Source organism: Microcebus murinus, chromosome 14 (assembly GCF_040939455.1).
Source record: "Microcebus murinus isolate Inina chromosome 14, M.murinus_Inina_mat1.0, whole genome shotgun sequence".
NCBI classification, from domain to species: domain Eukaryota; kingdom Metazoa; phylum Chordata; class Mammalia; order Primates; family Cheirogaleidae; genus Microcebus; species Microcebus murinus.
Genome location: NC_134117.1, coordinates 70,213,370 through 70,234,078, shown reverse-complemented (window position 1 = coordinate 70,234,078; position 20,709 = coordinate 70,213,370). Strand labels below are relative to the sequence as shown.

The following is a 20,709-nucleotide window of genomic DNA, read 5'->3' as shown; positions in this document are numbered from 1 at the left end:
GTTTCTTTTCTTTTTGTTTTTTTGGAGACACTCTTGCTCTGTCGTCCTGCTTAGAGTGCAGTGGCATCATTATAGCTCACTGCAACCTCAAACTCCCGGGTTCAAGTGATCCTCCTGCCTCAGCCTCCTAAGCAGCTGGGACTACAGGTGCACGCCCCCATACCTGGCTAATTTTTCTATTTTTAGTGGAGACAGGGTATCCTCCTTGTTTAGGATGGTCTCGAGCTCCTGGCCTCAAGCAGTCCTCCTGCCTTGGACTCCCGTTTATTTATTTTCTTGTAGATGCTAGGAATACATAGGTAAATTCAATAGAGCCTTACCTTAGTAAACAGTGTAATTCCAGAATAGAAAGAAAATAAGCATGGATGGAGCTGAGTGAGTGAAGGAAGACTATTAAGAAATGAAGATGGAGAGGAAGTTTAAGCTGATCTGTGTTTCTTATAGGATGTCCACTTTCTGAATATCAGCATACATTTGTGAAAAGAAGATTATTAAAGTAGGCCACTTTATGAAGTTGTAAGATGTAAAGTAATGGAAAGATAATAAAAAGCCCAAGATTTAGGATTGTTAATTCTATGCAGGCAACTTGCACATCATGTTTATGCATTTTTTAGTAGAACAGGTTGAAATGCCACTTTTAGATTTTTTTTTGAGATGGGGTCTTGCTCTGTTGCCTCAGGTAGAGTGTAGTGGTGTTACAATCGCTACCTGCAGCCTCAAACTCCTGGGCCTCAAGTGATCCTCCTGCCTCAGCCCCCCAAGTAGCAGGGACTACAGGTGCATACCACCATGCCTGGCTGAATTGTCTATTTTTTGTGGAGATGGGGGTCTTGCTATTGTCCAGGTTGGTCTCAAACTCCTGGGCTCAAGTGATCCTTCTACCTTGGCCTCTCAAAGTGCTAGGATTATAGGTGTGAGCCACCATGCCTGGTGCATGGTTAGCTCTTTTTAGGGAACTATGTGTAAAATCAAGATCTTAATGAAGGTTTTAGGGATCTCTTTACCAGTTACTTCCTTTAATGGAAAAGGAAAACTTGCAATTTTGAAGTAAAACAAGTAAGTTTTCTTACTATCTATACAGAACGTCCATAACAATTCCACTGGAAGAGTCAGTTTAGGAGAATCAAGTGTCTATTTGTCTGGTATACACAGCCCGGTCACTTTTTCATCAAGCTGAATTTGCTGTCTTTTTTTGAGACAGGGTCTCACTCTGTCACCCAGGCTGGAGTGCAGTGATGTGATAATAACTCACTGTAACCCCAAATTCTTGTTAGTATCCTTTTATATGCATGTTTTCTCATTTTGTGCCTTTTCTTGCTACATCAGATACTCGGCTCTTCTTTGCAGTCAATGTTGCTGCACTAGACTGGGTAAGGAATAGATTTGGGAGGTTTCTTTTGTCCTATATGTATTCCTACGACATTGATACTTGATAGATACTTTAATGGGGAGAGGTGGAGGGCATCATAAGCTTCTTTTCCTGAATCACAGTCTTCAGGTCTTTTTTCTCCAGCTCTTCTTTTCTTTTCTTTTCTTTTCTTTTCTTTTCTTTTCTTTTCTTTTCTTTTCTTTTCTTTTCTTTTCTTTTCTTTTCTTTTCTTTTCTTTTCTTTTCTTTTCTTTTCTTTTCTTTTCTTTTCTTTTCTTTTCTTTTCTTTTCTTTTCTTTTCTTTTCTTTTCTTTTCTTTTCTTTTCTTTTCTTTTCTTTTCTTTTCTTTTCTTTTTTGTTTTTTTGGTACACCGTTCCTGGAAGTACTGCAATACCAGGTCGATGGGTGGAGTGGACGGAGCAAGCTCCTATTCCATCTCCCTGCTCCAAAAATCCATTTAATATATTGTCCTCGGATAGAGGACGTATCACATATTAAACTGATAAGAACAGATACTACACTTGATCTTAGCCAAAAGGCCGAGAAGCGATCCAGCTCTTCTTTTCTGGCCAAACATTCCTTTTCTTTTCCTTTTTTTTTTTGAGACAGGGTCTTGCTGTGTTGACCTGGGCTGGAGTGCAGTGGTGTCATCATAGCTCACTGCGACTTTCAACTCCCAGGTTCAAGTGATCTTCCCACCTTAGCCTCCTGAGTAACTGGGACTACAGATGTGTATCACCACACTTGGCTGATTTTTCTACTTTTTGTAGAGACAAGGTCTTGCTATGTTGCTCAGGCTACTCTTAAACTCCATGCCTCAAGCAATCCTTCCATCTCAGCCTTCCAAAGTGCTAGGATTACAGGCATGAGCCACTGCACCCAGCCTCATGATGTTTTTGTGGAATTTTTTGGGTTTTATTTAGACAGAGTCCTGCTTTGTCACCCAAGCTGGAGTTTAGTGGCACAATCATAACTCACTGCAATCTCAAACTCCTAGGCTCAAGTGATCTTCCTGCCTCACCCTCCTTAGTAGGTGGGACTACAGGGTGTGTGCCATCATGCCTGGCTAATTAAAAAAAAAAAATTTTTTTTTGTGGTGATTGGTCTTGCTGTGTTGCCCAGGCTTATGTTGAACTCCTGGTCTCAAGCTATCCTCCCATATCAGCCTCCCAAATTGCTGGGAGTACAAGTGTGAGTCACTGTGCCCAGCTTGTTTTGTTTTGGTAATAGTTCTTTATTTTTGTCCACTTCTGTGGATTCCCGGTTTTCCATTCATCTCTTTGCCTTAGTGTTCAGTCCTTATGCCTCTTCTCCCTCCAGTCTGCAGCCAGAACTCCTCTCTGCACGTGCTGGTGGCCACTGCCAAATCTATTTCCCTGACCTCCTATAATGCCACATTACAGTTCTTTCCATTTGTGGCAGAGCATGGTGATGTTGACATAATGGTTAATATGCCTAATAAAACTCTGAAAAAATGTACTTGCTGGTCTGTATTTGGCAGTGATAGGGCTTTTTGCATGTTTTTTTGAAACTGTGTCGTCAGTACTCGTGTATTACAATTCAGGTTTGAATGATGTGCCATTGGGCTTCATGGTAATTTATCAGAAAGATTATTCAAATTCAAGTAGGTTTCTGGGTTTTATTAATTAACCTCAGAGACAGCCACAAAGTTGTAAACTACTTTATAAAGTTAGTGAAACAATCCAGACTTTCTAGGGCAAGAGGAGTCAGGACTTTCTAGGGCAAGAGAAATTAGTACTGTTAGTAAAGGCTCAAGAGGGTACTCTGAGGGAGGAGAAATACTAATTAACATTGGTCAGTGTTTTACTGTCTAATTGAAGGTAACAAAATTATTAAAGCTTCATTAATCAGTTAATTTAGAAATTTATCCTAAGATATTAAGTGGCGTAGTTAATAACTTCAGTTTGTTAAAAGATCTGGTAGGGGAGGATTTTTTATTTTTTCCAAATCTTTAGCTTTGTAAAATTAAAAAAAAATTTTCCAAAATGAAATAGTTTTCTAGATTATCTTCCTATTAGTTTATAAAAGCTGAATTTTAGTCATTTTTTCCCTCTCCTTTTCTACCTTTCTCTTGAAGAAACAAATGAGGTTACTGAAACTGTCATAGACTCAACAATAAGAGGAGGTAAAGCTCCAAAGTTACTGGCTTGTAACTTCCTGCACAGGCTGTTTCTCCTGGACCCACTTTATTTTTCTCCTGGACCCACTTTATTTTACATGATGTTGTCCTTTACTTTTGACACTTCAGCCTTCTTGTTCTTTGGGGTACCAAAGATCCTGCTGCCAATGGGCTTTTGCTTTCATTGCTGCAGATGCCTCTATCCTTTGACTGACATCTTTCTTCTAGGTCTTAGCTTGATTATGACTTACTCCTTGACCCCTGGATAAAAACACTTGAAGCATCACATACCATTCTTTAGTTGACTTCCCACAATCATAATTTTATAGTTATTGATAGAATTTGATGCGTTGAACTCACCTACTAAGCCCCATATTTTTGCCAAATGTATTCTTAGGGCCCAGGACAAGCCTGATGTGGGACTCAGTGAATATTTGAATGCGTGAATGAATGTATGAGAGTACACATTAATGTGCTTGTATCTGTTAGGGAGTCCCCAGCCCTGGTCTCTTTTTTCCTAGTTCCCCACCATCCCCTCCTACCTGTCTCCCCAAATGAGGAAAAGCTCCCTTGAGGGGAAATACCAACTATATTTAACAGTTCTGGAAGTATCTATCTGATTATAAAATGATCACAAAACACATGAAGCTGTGAGTTCATCCTGGTGGGGTGATGGAAGTTAGCATTGATTATCTGCTGTGTACTAAGTACTTGAGATGCACAGTCCTTCTCACCTGTAAAAGATCCCATGGATTTTAGTTCTTTGCTAGTTGGTTTCTGAGATGTCATGTTTGGCTTTCCAGTTGTAGGCTGCTGATGTCATGTGAGTGGTTTTTAACACCAGGTAGGGAGAAAAGTAGAGTGTTGGTGCTGTTCAGACTTCAGTATAAGGTCAACCTTTGAGGTTAATGATCTTGCTGTTTAAATGCCAAAGTAACCTTGGTAGCTGCCATGTCTTAAAGGCTCACTTTTAAGATTTACTGACTTTTTTTGGATCCTGTCTTTAAAAATTACCATAGTAATATCTGATCTTTATAGAACAATCAGGAAGAGTAAAAAAAAGAAAAATTATCTGAAATTTCCTCAGCTAGAGGGGAACCTCTAAATGTTTTGACACATATATTCTAAGTCTGTTTCTCATGCCGACATCAGGCTTAGAAGAGTTAAACCTGCAAAAAAATCAACTACAATTCTACCACCCCAAACTAACCAGTCATTGAACATTTTGGTGTATTTCTTTCTAGTCTTTTTTTTTTTTTTTTTAACTTTAACCTTTACTAGATAACAGTGTATATTTGTAGCCTGCTCTTTTCTTAATGTGAACTTATTATTTAACATGTCTTTGAGACTTGTGAACTGCTATTCTTACTCCATTATTTGACTGTATCATAATTTATTTAACAATTCTCTAATATTAAATGTTTTTTATTAAATATTTTGTATGTATAGCAAGTTCAGAGAATAACCATAAATGCTAAAAATATATAGCAGTTTTTCGTGTTAGCAGTTGGCATAAAATCAATAGATTTTAATATTTTGCCATATTTGCTTCAAAGGCACTAGCTCCCCATTTTTGTCCTTAACTCTAAAAACATTTTGGTTGGGAGCTCCTTTGTATCTCTGCCTTTTTATTCTCTTTTTTTAATTTTTATTATATATATATATATATATATATATATATATGTAAATATATATATTTTTTTTTTGAAACAGAGTCTCGCTTTGTTGCCCGGGCTAGAGTGAGTGCTGTGGCATTAGCCTAGCTCACAGCAACCTCAAACTCCTGGGCTCAAGCAATCCTGCTGCCTCAGCCTCCCAAGTAGCTGGGACTACAGGCATGCGCCACCATGCCCGGCTAATTTTTTCTATATATATTAGTTGGCCAATTAATTTCTTTCTATTTATAGTAGAGACAGGGTCTCGCTCTTGCTCAGGTTGGTTTCGAACTCCTGACCTCAAGCAATCCACCTGCCTCAGCCTCCCAGAGTGTTAGAATTACAGGCGTGAGCCACTGCGCCCGGCCTTTTTATTCTCTTTATGTAGAAAGGGATTTCATTTTCCCCCTCCATTTTAGGTAACCTTATTGTGTGGTGGTTCTTTTCCTCATTAATTTTTGCAATGAATGTGATAATGTGAAAATAAAATCAGGCTTCCTTATAATTGTGGATCTGTTTCTGGCTTCTGTTGTTTGTTATGTTTCTTTACTGTCTGCAGTTTCATGATCTTAAATACCACAGATTTCTAATAAGTCTTACTGGGGCAGGTCCCCATAACATCTATTCAGAATTGTTATGTTTATTAATCTTTGATTTTTTTACTTTCCTGTGTGAATTTGAGGATTATCAGACTATTCTTAGCATTCGATTAGAATTGCATAGAATTATAAATTTGGTGTTTGTGTGACTTTCTCTTATAAATCATGATACCATGTGCATGCTGTTGTTTGCATTTGTGATTATTTTTCTTGGACCTAAATTTAAGAAATAGAATTTTTGGGTCAGAGAATTCAAACATTTAAAAACAACATTGTTTGATAAGATTGACAGATATTTTTTAAAAGGTGGACAACGTCCATTCCTGGCAAAGATTTGGGAAATGGGCACTTGAGTACACTGCTGTTGATAGTGAATTGTTACACATTTGTGCATAAAGATCTGGAAATAGCTATTAAGATTAAAAAACAGTTTTGTCCTTTAATGTGGCCATCCTACTTTTGGAAAGCCTGTGGAAATAAAGGACCAGTGCCTAAGAACATAAGTTCAGAACAGCTTTGTTTACAGTAGCAAAAACTGGAAATCTTAATATTCACCCATTGGGAACTGTCAAATTAATTATAGTTGAGTTTATACCATAGAATATAGGCAGATGTTAAAAAGATTGAGTCAAGTCTGTATGTATTGACCTAATAAGTCATTAGGTTTATGAGAACATTAAGTGAAAAAATAGGGAAGAGAAATGTGTTTAGTATGAGTGCATTTTTGTTTTAAAAACAAGGGAAGGAGAACTCAGTATGTGCACATCTTTATGTATTTGTGTACAAGGAGCACAAACACCAGGTTTAAATGGTTTATTCTAAGGATTAGGTTGGGGGTAGAGAGGGAACTGTTTTTAAATATATCTCTTTTATGTATGTCTTTTTTCTTTTTTTTTGAGCCAAAGTCTTGCTCTGTTGCCTGGGCTAGAATACTGGGGCATCAGCCTAGCTCACAGCAACCTCAAACTCCTGGGGTCAAGCAATCCTTCTGCCTCAGCCTCCCAAGTAGCTGGGACTACAGGCATGTGCCACCGGCATGCCCGGCTAATTTTTTCTGTATATTAGTTGTCCAGCTAATTTCTTTCTATTTTTAGTAGCGTTGGGGCCTTGCTTTTGCTCAGGCTGGTCTTGAACTCTTGAGCTCAAATGATACACCTGCCTCGGCCTCCCAGAGTGCTAGGATTACAGGAGTGCCACCACACCCGGCCCACATATGTCTTTATATTGACTTAAAATTTTAAAAATTGACATAGAACTCACATACGACAAAATTCAGCATTTAAAAAAGTGTACAGTTCAGTGGTTTTTAGTGTATTCATAAAGTTTTATAACTATGGGCACTATTTCCAGAACATTTTAATCAACTCATTTATACTGACTTTTTATAACAAGTGTGTTATACTTAAGTAGTTTAAAAAAAAAATTTGGTGGCCGGGCGAGGTGGCTCATGCCTGTAATCTTAGTACTCTGGGACGCCGAGGCAGGTGGATTGCTCGAGGTCAGGAGTTCGAAACTAGCCTGAGCAAGAGCGAGACCCTGTCTCTACTATAAGTAGAAAGAAATTAATTGGCCAACTAATATATATAGAAAAAATTAGCTGGGCATGGTGGCGTATGCCTGTAGTCCCAGCTACTCGGGAGGCTGAGGCAGAAGGATTGCTTGAGCCCAGGAGTTTGAGGTTGCTGTGAGCTAGGGTGATGCCATGGCACTCACTCTAGCCTGGGCAACAAAGTGAGACCCTGTCTTAAAAAAAAAAAAAAAAAAAAAAAAAAAAAAAAATTTGGAGGGCCGGGCACGGTGGCTCACGCCTGTAATCCTAGCACTCTGGGAGGCTGAGGCGGGCGCATCGTTTGAGCTCAGGAGTTCAAGACCAGCCTGAGCAAGAGTGAGACCCTGTCTCTACTAAAAGTAGAAAGAAAATTAGCTGGTCAACTAAAAATATATATGGAAAAAATCAGCCGGGCATGGTGGCACATGCCTGTAGTCCCAAGTACTTAGGAGGCTGAGGCAGGAGAATCACTTGAGCCCAGGAGTTTGAGGTTGCCATGAGCTAGGCTGATGGCATGGCACTCTAGCCTGGGCCACTCTGTCTATAAAATAAAATAATAAAATAAAAAGTAATTAAAAAAAAGTTTGGAAAAAGGAAGTCATAGTAAGTTGGCAGAATGACGGATTTATTCTGGAAAAGAGAATTCTGCTTGTTGGTACTGTAAGGGTTAGTTAAAAGCCTTGGCCTTAAAAATCAGTGGGAGATTTTGGCTATCTGCTTTTATGTAAATGGGATAATAAAAATTTATCAGTCATTTCAAGCAACAAAATGAAAATATATTTTACCTTTACCATTTCTACTGTTCCAAATGTTAATACTCTTGTTACCCGGTTGATAAGTTACACCAGTTGACATTCTCGGTAGCCTTGAGTGAATACCTGTATCATTGCCCATCAACGTTATGTATTAGGTTAAATGAAAAGGTTTGAAACTGGTATCTTACTTACTTTTTGCAACTCTCTGATCAGTGAGGTTAAAGTTATTTCATGTTTCCTAGTCACTTGTATCTTTTTATTAATTTTTGGTGAATTGATTGTTGTTCTTTGCTATTTGTCCATAACCCACTGGAAGTGGCCTCAGCCATTTAAATAACCATTTTCTTCCCCATCTTTGTCTTTTTTTTAACTGAATATTGAGTTGTTATGTTGTGATTTATTTCAAATGACATTTTGACCTTCTGAAAATGAATTTGTTTTCACATTCAGCGTGTGTATGATGAAGAAGTGGAGGAGCCAGTACCCAAGGCTGACGTGGAAAGAACAGAACAGGTACCTGCATGGAGTCACTCTCCACTGAGTTCTTGGCTCTAAGAAGAAACGTGCTGGAGAGTTGTCCTGTGGTTGGTGGGGGCTGCTGGGCAGGGCACTGGGGGAAGAGGGGAAGTTGCTCCTTTAGCAGCCTGGCAGTTGAACGCTTGCATTTGTTTCTGAAATGTAGCATATTAAGTAATATATAGATTAATTTCCCAAATTATGGTGTAAGAATAGAGCAGAGGTCAGCAAAGTTTTTCTGTAAGGAGCCAGATAGTAAATATTATAGGTTTTGCAGACCACATAGGTCATTTTTTTCCGTGGCTTCATGTGTTACAAATGCATTAGCCCTCTTCCGTCTCCCATTGTAGCCTGAATTCTGGGTTAGACACTTTCCAGCACTCTGGCAGAGAGTCTCTCCTTCTTCTCCCACTCCGGAAAGCACAGTGGGATGTGAATATATTTATTATGGGAGTAGCTTTGAATTAGCTCTGATTTATCCAGATAATATAAATCACTTGAAAAGGTTGGTACTTTATCAGTAAATAATATTTTTTATAGATGTAGCTATTAGATGAGGAAAGGATATTAGAAAGCAGCTACAGTTCTGCCTATTCCCAGCATTAAAAAATAAATAAATTTAATTTTTGGTAGTACTCAAGGATTTGCTAGCTAGAAGTATCTGGTTATACCAATTCAGGGTTCAATTTGAAAATGATAGTTAGTGAACTGTTTTTTTTTGTTGTTTTGTTTTGTTTTGAGACAGAGTCTCACTTTCTTGCCTAGGCTAGAGTGAGTGCCATGGCATCAGCCTAGCTCACAGCAACCTCAAAGTCCTGGGCTCAAGCAATCCTCCTGCCTCAGCCTCCCGAGTAGCTGGGACTACAGGCACGCGCCACCATACCCGGCTAATTTATATATATGTATATATTAGTTGGCCAATTAATTTCTTCCTATTTTTATAGTAGAGACAGGGTCTCGCTCAGGCTGGTTTTGAACTCCTGACCTTGAGCAATCCGCCCGCCTCGGCCTCCCAGAGTGCTAGGATTACAAGCGTGAGCCACCGCGCCCGGCCTAGTGAACTGTTTTTTAAAAGCCACTATATATTTATTTCGCAAACACATTTTCACAAACTCAGTACAATAGTAAGTATTTAACTCAGAAGAGTGTATACCCAAGTAGAAAAAGATATACCCAGCTGGCCCTCAGAGCAACACTGTATGGTTTGGTTCCTTCTGTAATTATGTAACAACTTCTAGAATATTCATGAGGTAGATAGATATGACAGTACATAATTTTCAGTATTTCTCACAACTGATGGCACAGTTGTGTATGAGGGGACCATCACTGAGAGCTGCTGTTGTAGGAAGTAGAGACCTGCAGAAAACTTTCAGCAGGTTGGTGATACGAACTTTTTTTTTTAAGGGGAAGCATTGTTCTAGGGTGATAGAATAGACGAGAGATGAAACTGACCTTTTGGTAGGGAACAATTTGATAAAATATTTGAATTGTAATCGTCCAGTTTTTTGTTTTTGTTTTACTGTAATTGGAAAATGACATCTCTGGCGAGAGTGTTTTCTCATAAATCTTAACTCCTAAAATTGTCCAAGGGACTGTTAACCAAGGCTAATACCATTTGTTCTCCTAAAAATCAAATACTGTGCAGTATGCATCTGCAATATATTGATAGTTATGGTGAATTTAAAAATCTAGGACCCTTTATTCCTCCAGTATCAGGGGAGAGACCATTCATTATTTGGGTGCTTTTACACACTTTCTCTAACTGAACCATCACACAATAGTTGCACTTCTGATTTTGTGGACAATGAACCTGAAACTCTAGGACCTTAGGTAGTTTAATGCCTGTCCAGAAAGTGGCACACTTTGTATTTAAAACTTGCAGTCTTGCTGAAAAGTCTGTGTTAAGGCATTCAGCAGAATCAGACTTTGACTTTTTTTTTTTTTGGCATATTATGGGGGTACAGATTTTAAGGTTTCAATATGACTTTGACATTTTAAATTATTATTTTTTTTTTTAGCATAAGACTAGGCTTTAACGAGCATTTGGTGTTTTCCTGGAGTGATATCCATATATTGGAGATTCATACTGCATGGTATTTGTTTTTTAGGAGAAGACTCGGGAACAGAAGGAAGTAGATCTTATTCCTAAAGTGCAGGAGGCTGTGAACTATGGTTTACAAGTATTGGACAGTGCATTTGAGCAGCTCGATATAAAAGCAGGAAACTCAGACTCTGAAGAAGATGATGCTAATGAGCGTGTGGAACTGATCCTTGAACCAAAGGTAAAGACGTTCAGTTTAAATGTTCCCTGTTACACCTGTTATGTCTTGAGTACTTTACTTGGGCACACAGTTACTAAATCGTGGACTTTACCTCTAGGAGGTGAGTGTGTCACTTAGCAATCTCAAATTGACTCTGTGAGAAAGAGGTGCTTTACCTGAGCGTGGATTGAGCCCTGTGAGGTCCAAGGCAGTATGCCAAGTTAGAGGGCACAGCTCCCACTCTTGAGGTGTGTATTACTGTCTGGTGGGAGAGAGGAGACATTTGTGAGAGTAACCATCTTAAATGCTTTGAGAGAGAAAGGACTTCCAGCTGGATGTTGGGGCACAGATGAGATTTGTGGATGAGGAGGCTCCTGGGAGGTAGAAGTCATTGGGAGCTGAAAGTCTGTAGCCTGTGCTGAGGAAGACTGCAGAAGGATCGAAAGGCATCTGGCTTGCTTCCCAGTTTGGCTGTTACAAATAAAGCTGTTGTGAGCGTTCACATCCTGGCTCTTTGTTAGACTTGCATGCATTGATTGCTTTACTAGTACTTTCTCAGATTGTTAAAGGAGACAGGGCAACACAGAGCCACTCAGTAGTAAACACAGAAATTTGTCATGTTGATTTTGAGAGAGTCTTCATGGCACACAGGTGCTTTAAGAATTAAAACATGCCACAAAAAGTTGTACATTTCTGTTCCAGTTTGAGCTTTGCAGAGTCCTACTAAGTGGGGGCAGATCCTTTAGCACCAGTACACTTGCTGGCTTGCTTTGTCACAGTTTGCATTTACAAGTCAGCAGCGGACCCTAGGAAGTGTATTGTCTGGGCCACGCTTGATACTTCCAAGTTACATGCCACTTTCTCTTTCATAGGAAGACTTGGGAGTGCCTTCTGAGTCCCAGAGAAGAGAATTAGTCCAAATTAGCACCGTCTTTTCTTTACACTCAGTTGGTTGCTGTTGTATCTTTAACTGTTATATTAACCCTTGAGGTCTTTCTGTCTTGTGAAACATCAAAGTTGTTCTCCCCTGCACCACCCCTCAGAGTCCTTTTGATAGGGAAGAGATATTATGGCCAAAGCGTGGTGCCTCATAGGGGACAAGTCAGCGCCAGGGGAGAGCACTTACTTGATCCTACATTTTTAGCATGCACATAGTGGGCGGGGCTACCAGGAGCGGAGGGCTGACATGGGCGCCTCTCCTGCGTGCGCTGCTGTGGCCATTGTCCTTGTTCTGTGTTTTCTCACCTGGTCTTATTTTACTACACTCTTCCAAATTCAATAGTGTTTAACATTGTTCTATTTCTCGAGTGTTTTTTTTTCGTCATATAGAGGCTCTCATCAGTCTCTGATCCATTTCATTAGCTCTTTGCATTCACTGTAGGTACTGCACAATTGCCAGTAGCTTTTCCTTTGGCCGTGTGTGTGCTCTGTCTCCCCTTCTCAGCTCGGATCAGTGTGGAGAGACCACCCGGATTCCCTTTGCACCTTATTAGTGAGCTGTGTGTCAACCCCCCAACCCCAGGCGTACCCACCTGCTTTCTTATAGTTATGTCCAGCGTTAGAATTATTTTGTCAGTATGTGTTTCTCCAAATTTGGGACTGTTAGGGATGATTCTCAAGATATGTATTTTTCTATATAAAAGGTTATATAAAGCAATACTAGTGAGCCAAAAAATATATTTTAATACAAAAAATTACATAAATATAAATTTTTAAATATTTTTTAAAACATTAAATATTAATACATATTTTAATATAAAATATACATTTTAATATTTTAGTTATATAATATATGCTTATGTTTTATCTATAAAATAAATCAATTTCTAATATACATATTAGATTATTATAATTATATTATAATTATATATATTATATAATATATATATAAAATATATATATTTTTTGGCTTACCAGTAATATGTTTTAGAGGAAAAAAGTGGGGTTAGGACTCATCAACAGTCCCCAGAATTTTTGGTTTCTTTCCTTGGTCCTGTTCTTTTGGACCTTTCCTACGAAATTGTACCCTTTTCATCATTTGGTTACTGCTGGTATAGTTTTTGCGGACTTTTGCCATGTTTGTTAATTTTGTTAATTAGGTACTTGGGGAAGGGGAGATTCTGTGTGACTCAGCTTTACCTTGCTATCTTTACCCGGGATTTGACTTTTTTAACATCAGTGAAATTTTTTTTTTTTTTTTTTTTTTTTTTTTAAAGGCTGGTCAAGTGGAGCAGTGGGAGTGGAGAAGGAACAAAGGAATCTGTAACTGGTTGTGATCAATTAGTTGTAAACACCACTGCACTCGGACCAACCTGAAATTTTTTTTTTTTTTTTTTTTTTACATTTAATTTTATGTTTCTTATTCTCCACCTTTATTATATAACTTAATTTGGGGTAGTGAGCTGGAACAGGATGTCACGTGGAAAACTCAGTTTCATTTTCAGCCTAAATGTTCGATGGCTGATTCCCTTCCATCACGCACAGGACCTGTACATCGACCGTCCTTTACCGTATCTGATCGGGTCCAAGCTGTTCATGGAGCAGGAAGATGTGGGTCTTGGAGAGCTGTCCAGTGAAGGTACTATTCTTCACCCAATATTTTGTGACTTTTAACATTTCTATCTTTTTTATTTTAAAGTAATTTCAAACTTTAAATTAAAATTGCAAGAATGCAAAGAATTCACATATTACCACTCAGGTTTACCAGTTGGTAACATTTCTCCACATTTGTTCTAAGAGTCTATGTATATGTAATACTTGACCTTATTTTTGTTACTCCTAAATATTTCTGTGTACATGTATTTTCTAAGAATAAGGGTATTCTCTTCTATAACCATACTATAATTACCAAAATCAGGACATTTTACGGGACATAATACTATTGTTTAATCCTCAGTCATGCTCCCATTTTGTTAGTTGTCCCATTGATGTCCTTTATAGTCTGTCTTGTTCTGTGGTCCAGGACTCGATGCAGGACCAGTCACTCACAGCATTGAGTTGTTGCATTTCTCCAGTCATCTTTTAGTCAGATACAGTTTCTCAGCCTTTCTTTGCTTTTCATGGCCTTGAAATCTTTGAGGAATACAGTCAGTTTTTTTCCTGTGCAATGAATTTTTTTTTTTTTTAGTAAGTATCTTGTGCGGCAATACTGTGAGACTATATAAATATCTTGTTCCTCACCATAATGAAGATATTTTTAATTCCAATTAATGGGTATAGATGGTTTTATCAGTGTCTGTGATTCTGTTGTGTGGTGGCTTATGATTTTGAGAAGGAGCTAAGGACATTTTCTTGAGTTTTATGGTGGTAACTCATATCTTTCTTCTCTCCAGAAGGCTCTGTGGGCAGCGATCGTGGCAGTATTGTGGACAGTGAAGAAGAGAAAGAGGAAGAGGTGAGGACTGTTTGGTGTGACTAGGTCATGGTGGGCAGGAAGCTTAGGATGTGTTTAGCTAGTTAAGCAACATATTTATGAATTAGCAATCTGTTTTCATAAAACTTTGTTGTTTTCTTTTTTTTTTTTTTTTGAGACAGAGTCTTGCTTTGTTGTCCAGGCTAGAGTGAGTGCCGTGGCGTCAGCCTAGCTCACAGCAACCTCAAACTCCTGGGCTCGAGCGATCCTTCTGCCTCAGCCTCCCGAGTAGCTGGGACTACAGGCATGCGCCACCATGCCTGGCTAATTTTTTATATATATATCAGTTGGCCAATTAATTTCTTTCTATTTATAGTAGAGACAGGGTCTCGCTCTTGCTCAGGCTGGTTTTGAACTCCTGACCTTGAGCAATCCGCCCGCCTCGGCCTCCCAAGAGCTAGGATTACAGGCGTGAGCCACCGCGCCCGGCCTGTTGTTTTCTTTTTGAGACAGAGTCTTACTCTGTTGCCAGGGCTGTAGTGCCTTGGCGTCAGCCTAGCTCACAACAACTTTAAACTCCTGGGCTCAAGCAATCCTTCTGCCTCAGCCTCCCGTGTAGCTGGGACTACAGGCATGCACCACCATGCCCGGCTAATTTTTTCTATATGTTTTTAGTTGGCCAATTAATTTCTTTCTATTTTTAGTAGAGATGGGGTCTTACTCTTGCTCAGGCTGGTTTCAAAGTCCTGACATTGATCAATCCGCGTGCCTCGGCCTCCCAGAGTGCTAGTATTACAGGCGTGAGCCACTGTGCCTGGCCCTGTTTTCATAAAACTTTTAACAGTGATAGAAGCCATATTCTGAAGTTTTTCCTTGGTGTTAGGTTTTCTTTTTGTTTTACATACAAAAACAAGTAAAACTGCTTTAATATCTTTCACTATTACCCTCCCTCTTGCCATGAAATCCCTCTCTTACCCAATATATTTTTTGGAGGCCAGGTTAGGTATTTTGGTGGAATCTCTGCCTGGGATATAGTCTTTGAGTACATTCTTTCTTGGAATAATTCTAGAGGAAAACAAATCTACATTTAAACCCTTTTTACTATAGAACCTTCTAGACCGGGGGATGCTTACAGCATCCACTCACATTTTGCTCTGCTGCCGCCTCTAGCCTCTTCACATCCACAGAACATACGCTGACTTCCTGGTCTAGGGTCCTGTAGTCTGTGGGCCTTGATTGCAGTTATATCTGGAGTTGTTCATTTAGATGAGATGTTTGTTATTGCAAAGGGCAGAGCCACCTGGAAGGGTACTCCTTGAGGATGAGATTTCTGAAAGGAGACAGTTATTTTGCCCATATACTCCTCTCTCCTGTGTTCCCCTTTCTGCAGTCCCCTCTCCCTGCCCTCCTTCCTCCAGTCCTCTGAACAGAACCTTGTAGGAAACAAGCTTTTCATAAGCAACCTTGCTGTAACAGATGGTCATTAGATAAATCCTTTGTTTTTAGCCACCAGTGTAGCTCTTTACAGAGTTGCTGGTAGCAAATACTAATGTCCCCTTCCTGGGCCTGAGGAAGTCATTATCCTACTTGGAGGGAATGTAGAGAGTGGAATCTAAGTGTAAAATAACACAACCGACTTTTTGTTTTTTTGAGATAGAGTCCCACTCTGTTCCCCAGGCTAGAGTGCCGTGGCATCAGCCTAGCTCACAGCAACCTTAAACTCCTGGGCTCAAGCGAACCTTTTGCCTCAACCTCCCAAGTAGCTGGAACTATAGGCATGCACCACCATGCCCAGCTAAGTTTTTCTATATATTTTTAGTTGGCCAATTAATTTCTTTCTATTTTTAGTAGAGATGGGGTCTCGCTCTTCCTCAGGCTGGTTGTGAACTCCTGAGCTCTAATGATCCGCCTCAGCCTCCCAGAGTGCTAGGATTACAGGCGTGAGCCACTGCGTCCAGCCAACACAACCAACTTTTGATAACTTAGTTAAATGTGCAACTTTAACTTAAAAACCACAGGTTAGAGTTGAAAGTGCAGATGATATGAACAATTTGTTAGAGGTGTTTAAGTGAACCACAAAAATCACATGTTAACTGGAGCAACCCTTCATGACATTGCCAACTGTCCACCTCATCGGCACCTTGATGCATACAGTGGCCAGTAGTCAGTGCAAACAGACTGAGCGTCAGAGCTTTTTCTCAGCTTGACACAGAATCAGCTTGCCCCAGAGACTTAGACCTGAAGTCATCTCTGTGCTTCCAAGTAAAGCTTGTTTGGTAACAAAGCCTTTTTTTCCCCCCAAAGGAGTCAGATGAAGATTTTGCCAACCATAGTGACAATGATCAAAACCGGGTAAGGCTACAATATTGAAGTGACTTTATTTAAAATCTTAATTGAAGCATACATAGCATGTATACAAAAATGACTTTTGCTTAGTTTATGACAAAGTGAGGATTTTTTTCATGTTTACAACTAATATTCCTGTAAGCATTTCATGTATTTAGGCTAACTACCCCCCCTTTGTGTATTTTTCCCCAATTTTGCTTTATTATTTAATCTTCATTTTTCTTAGAAGACAAAGAAGTAAAAAATAAAATTGGAAAACAGAGCCTCCAAAAGAAGGCCTAATTACCCAAACTGAACTATTTTACGTGAATCCCCCTTCCCTGTGGTAAAATTTGAGAGAATCCAGCAATAACATTAATGAACACTCATAAGGTGAAAACAACTAATCCTACTGTCTTAGCACAGTTATCTTAATTTTTGAATATCCATCTAAGGGCATATTCTTTTCATAGTATGCATATTTTCTTTTCTTTTTTTATGTTAACATGTAAGTGTTTCCTTTTCATTTTAGATAGTCTTTGTAATTTGCTTTGTAAATATATATTTTTAAACGTGTTGATATATAATGCTATTATAGTCTCTAAATATATAACAGAAATAGTTTAAAGTTTTATTTTCAAGATAATGCTGCCTTCAGTATTTTTATACATAGAAATCCTTTGCTTCTGTGAACTGTTTCTGAGGAATAAGGTGGTGTAGTGTTCCATTAATGGCTCTTCATACTTGATACTTCTAAATTATGCATCATGCGTATTGATTTTCCTATAATTTCATAAGCACTGGAGTGATGATTTTAGCTAAATTTTTGCTACGATAATGTATGTACCATGGTGTATTGAGATTGTCTCAATTTGTATTTCAGTTCCCTAATTGGGAAGTATTTCTTCATAAAAATTGTCAACAATCAAATGAAGGATTTTGCACTTTTTGATTGGTACTTGTATCTTCCTGGTTGTGTTCACAAATGTTATTGGTCTCTATGATTTTATTAATCACTCTTCCATTGGAGGATATTTATTTCTATGGAGTTGACTTTTTTTTTTTTTTTTTTTGAGACAGAGTCTCACTTTTTTGCCCTGGCTAGATTGAGTGCCGTGGCGTCAGCCTGGCTCACAGCAACCTCAATCTCCTGGGCTCAGCGATCCTCCTGCCTCAGCCTCCCGAGTAGCTGGGACTACAGGCACGCGCCACCATGCCTGGCTAATTTTTTGTATATATATTTTTAGTTGGTCAATTAATTTATTTCTATTTTTGGTAGAGACGGGGTCTCGCTCAGGCTGGTTTCGAACTCCTGACCTTGAGCAATCCGCCCGCCTCGGCCTCCCAAAGTGCTAGGATTACAGGCGTGAGCCACCACGCCTGGCCTGGAGTTGACTTTTGAAGTTCATAAATACACACAGTTTTTCAAACAGTGCAGTATTGTTATTAAAAGCATTGGCTTACCATTTGTTTTCCTTATTAAAGACTTACTGGTTTTGTATGCCACAGTTAACCTCAGAGTTGCAAGGATTAAATTAGGTAATAAAGTGCTTTTAGCATTGTGCATGGTATAGTTGATTGATTTAAACACTGAAAAATGTTGTACACTGTGCAAATTATGCATATTATACTAATGGCCACCTTTGAAAAAATTAGAACTTAATAGATAAGGCTACGTTTGAGGCCTCCAATCCTTCTCTGCATACTCTCCAGAGGTAATCAGAATTGTGGTCTGGGAGTGTGTCTTTCCAAGTCCTTTTCTTTGTTTTTATAATTATAATTACGTCTGTGTCCGTGGAAGTGGTAGAGTATATGTGTCAGGGGCAAGAGTCTCATACTGGGTTTGTCATTCTGTACTTGTTGACTTGATCTACCTTGGATGGCTCTGTAGTTGTTACAGCTTATTCCTTCTAGTTATTACTCAGTAGTCTTATTAAGTTAAGACTATACTAATTTGTTTATATTTCTCTAGTGATAGACATTTTGAATATTTCAATATTTTATATTCTTGCTTTTACATTCTTATTAAAGGGTAAATTCTTTATTTAGATCCTCAGTAAATCTTGTGTGTTATTTGTGCCAACACATGTACTGCTTCATAACTTGCTACAGCATGACTGTCATCATTCTTTTTTTTTTTTTTTTTTTTTTTTTTTGAGACAGAGTCTCACTTTGTTGCCCAGGCTAGAGTGAGTGCTGTGGCATCAGCCTAGCTCACAGCAACCTCAAACTCCTGGGCTCAAGCAATCCTCCTGCCTCAGCCTCCCAAGTAGCTGGGACTACAGGAATGCGCCACCATGCCCGGCTAATTTTTGATATATATGATTAGTTGGCCAATTAATTTCTTTCTATTTTTTTATAGTAGAGACGGAGTCTCGCTCAGGCTGGTTTTGAACTCCTGACCTTGAGCAATCCACCGCCTCGGCCTCCCAGAGTGCTAGGATTACAGGCTTGAGCCACCGCGCCCGGCCTGTCATCATTCTTTTAAAAAGCTATTACTATTTTGAAGGAGCATAAAGGCCAAGTGACAGTGTCTCCTTTTCAGCTTGATGACTGTATCTAATCGTGTTAATCTGTTGTTTTGTACTCTTAGCACACCACACAAATGAGTGATGAGGAAGAGGAGGATGATGGCTGTGACCTTTTCGCTGACTCTGAGAAGGAGGAGGAAGATGTTGAGGATGTTGAAGAAAATGCTAGACCTGTAAGAAAGACTGTAGTTGCTACCACTTGGAAGGGTTTTAGAAATGGTACCTATGACTCTTGTCTTGTATTGTCACTTGTATTTGTAGCCATCTTGTTTTTGCATCACGTTTGTCACTTCAGTTACACTTTTGAAAATAATGGTGAGCATCCCAAATTGCCTCACAAGTACCACTTTCTTCTCCAAATGTTACTATTTTACAAGTCAGATCATCTAGAATATGTTCAGTTCCAGAGTTTGAAGACTGTAGTGCTTCTCCCTCTACCCCTCAAGCACCTTTACCAGTTTTGTTATCTAGATTTTTAAGTTTTAAAGTGAAGTATTAAAGTGAAGTATTAAAAAAATAAGGAAATAAAGAGCATCTCCCTTTGAAGGAACAGTTTATGAACCTGTTCCCTGGGTGATCTGTATAGGGTACATACATTTAAATTCATTTAATGAAGCTCTGTCTTTGCCTCAGATCAACTTTTTTGCTATTGTTTACATAATTTTGTTAGGTGTCCGAAAGTAAACTGCACTAGCTTGTCTGCTACAGAATAAGTGATTCTTTTGGTCTCTGCTGCGTGTAGAAAAGAAGTGGACCGACGTTTGCTGATGAGCTGGCGGCCAGGATCAAAGGGGATGGCGGGAGCCGAATGGGACAGGAACAGACAAGTGAGCCACAGAGATGTGGTAATGGGTGGTTGGTGAAGTGTAGGGCCCTCTGCTGCTCTGCTAGCTTCACTGAGGGAAGATTTTCCTTTGTTTTGGAGGGGGGCAGAATCTTGCTCTGTTGCCCCCGCTAGAGTGCTGTGGTATCATCATAGCTCACTGCAACCTCAAACTCCTGGGCTCAAGGGATCCTCCTGCCTCAGCCTCCCATATAGCTAGGCCTATAGGCGTGTACCACAATGCCAGCTAATTTTTCTCTTTTTAGTAGAGGTGGGTCTTGCTCTTGCTCAGACTGGTCTCAAACTCCTGAGCTCAAGCAGTCCTCCTGCCTCGGCCTCCTAGAGTGCTGGGATTACAGGTGTGAGCCACAGTGCCAGGCCCAAAGTTGAATATCTTGCTCATAGCTTACGAGTCATGAGGATGACAGACATGTAAAGAATCAGTATATATATATATATATATATATATCAGGCATGGGCTAAGTATTATTAAAACTGAAATATTCTTCAAGCTTTATCCTCAGGAGAAGCAAAACCTCAGAAGACATTGAAAGAGAAGAAGGAAAGGAGAAGTCCTTCAGATGGTAGGTGTTTTCCTGCAATTCTGGTATTTTAGGAACCTTTTGATTTGGGAATGTTGCTTACATAATTTATAAAGTGTTGCTTTAAATGCTGATAAATAGGGTCTGTTTCCATTTACTTTTTTAAAGCATCTAAAAGCATGCTTTGGGGTGTTGGGAGGAGAAGTGGGTGTGGAATGAAAGTACCTGTAAAGATTTGAATTATTTGATTTTATAGTGATCATTTCTAAAATTCTCTAGATGTATAGAAACT

The 20,709-nt window shown here is 39.2% G+C and overlaps 1 protein-coding gene and 1 non-coding gene across 10 annotated transcripts in view; one reads left to right on the top strand and one right to left on the bottom strand.

Annotated features, from left to right (window-relative positions):
• The window catches only part of LOC105860123 (WASH complex subunit 2A), a 62,100-nt gene that overhangs the window by 1,767 nt on the left and 39,624 nt on the right, over positions 1-20,709 (top strand). For 6 of the 9 annotated variants that reach the window (XM_076010212.1, XM_076010214.1, XM_076010207.1 and 3 more), the window contains exons 4-11: positions 8,518-8,580; positions 10,692-10,865; positions 13,329-13,422; positions 14,177-14,238; positions 16,501-16,548; positions 19,115-19,225; positions 19,795-19,879; positions 20,388-20,459. In XM_076010212.1, the coding sequence (XP_075866327.1) occupies positions 8,518-8,580; positions 10,692-10,865; positions 13,329-13,422; positions 14,177-14,238; positions 16,501-16,548; positions 19,115-19,225; positions 19,795-19,879; positions 20,388-20,459 (709 nt within the window). The remainder of the gene's footprint in view (positions 1-8,517; positions 8,581-10,691; positions 10,866-13,328; positions 13,423-14,176; positions 14,239-16,500; positions 16,549-19,114; positions 19,226-19,794; positions 19,880-20,387; positions 20,460-20,709) is intronic. The other 3 variants (XM_076010209.1, XM_076010208.1, XM_076010210.1) reach the window with 2 other exon arrangements.
• LOC142875724 (U2 spliceosomal RNA) lies at positions 1,730-1,920 on the bottom strand. The gene has a single exon (XR_012923023.1). It is a non-coding gene; the product is annotated as a U2 spliceosomal RNA (small nuclear RNA).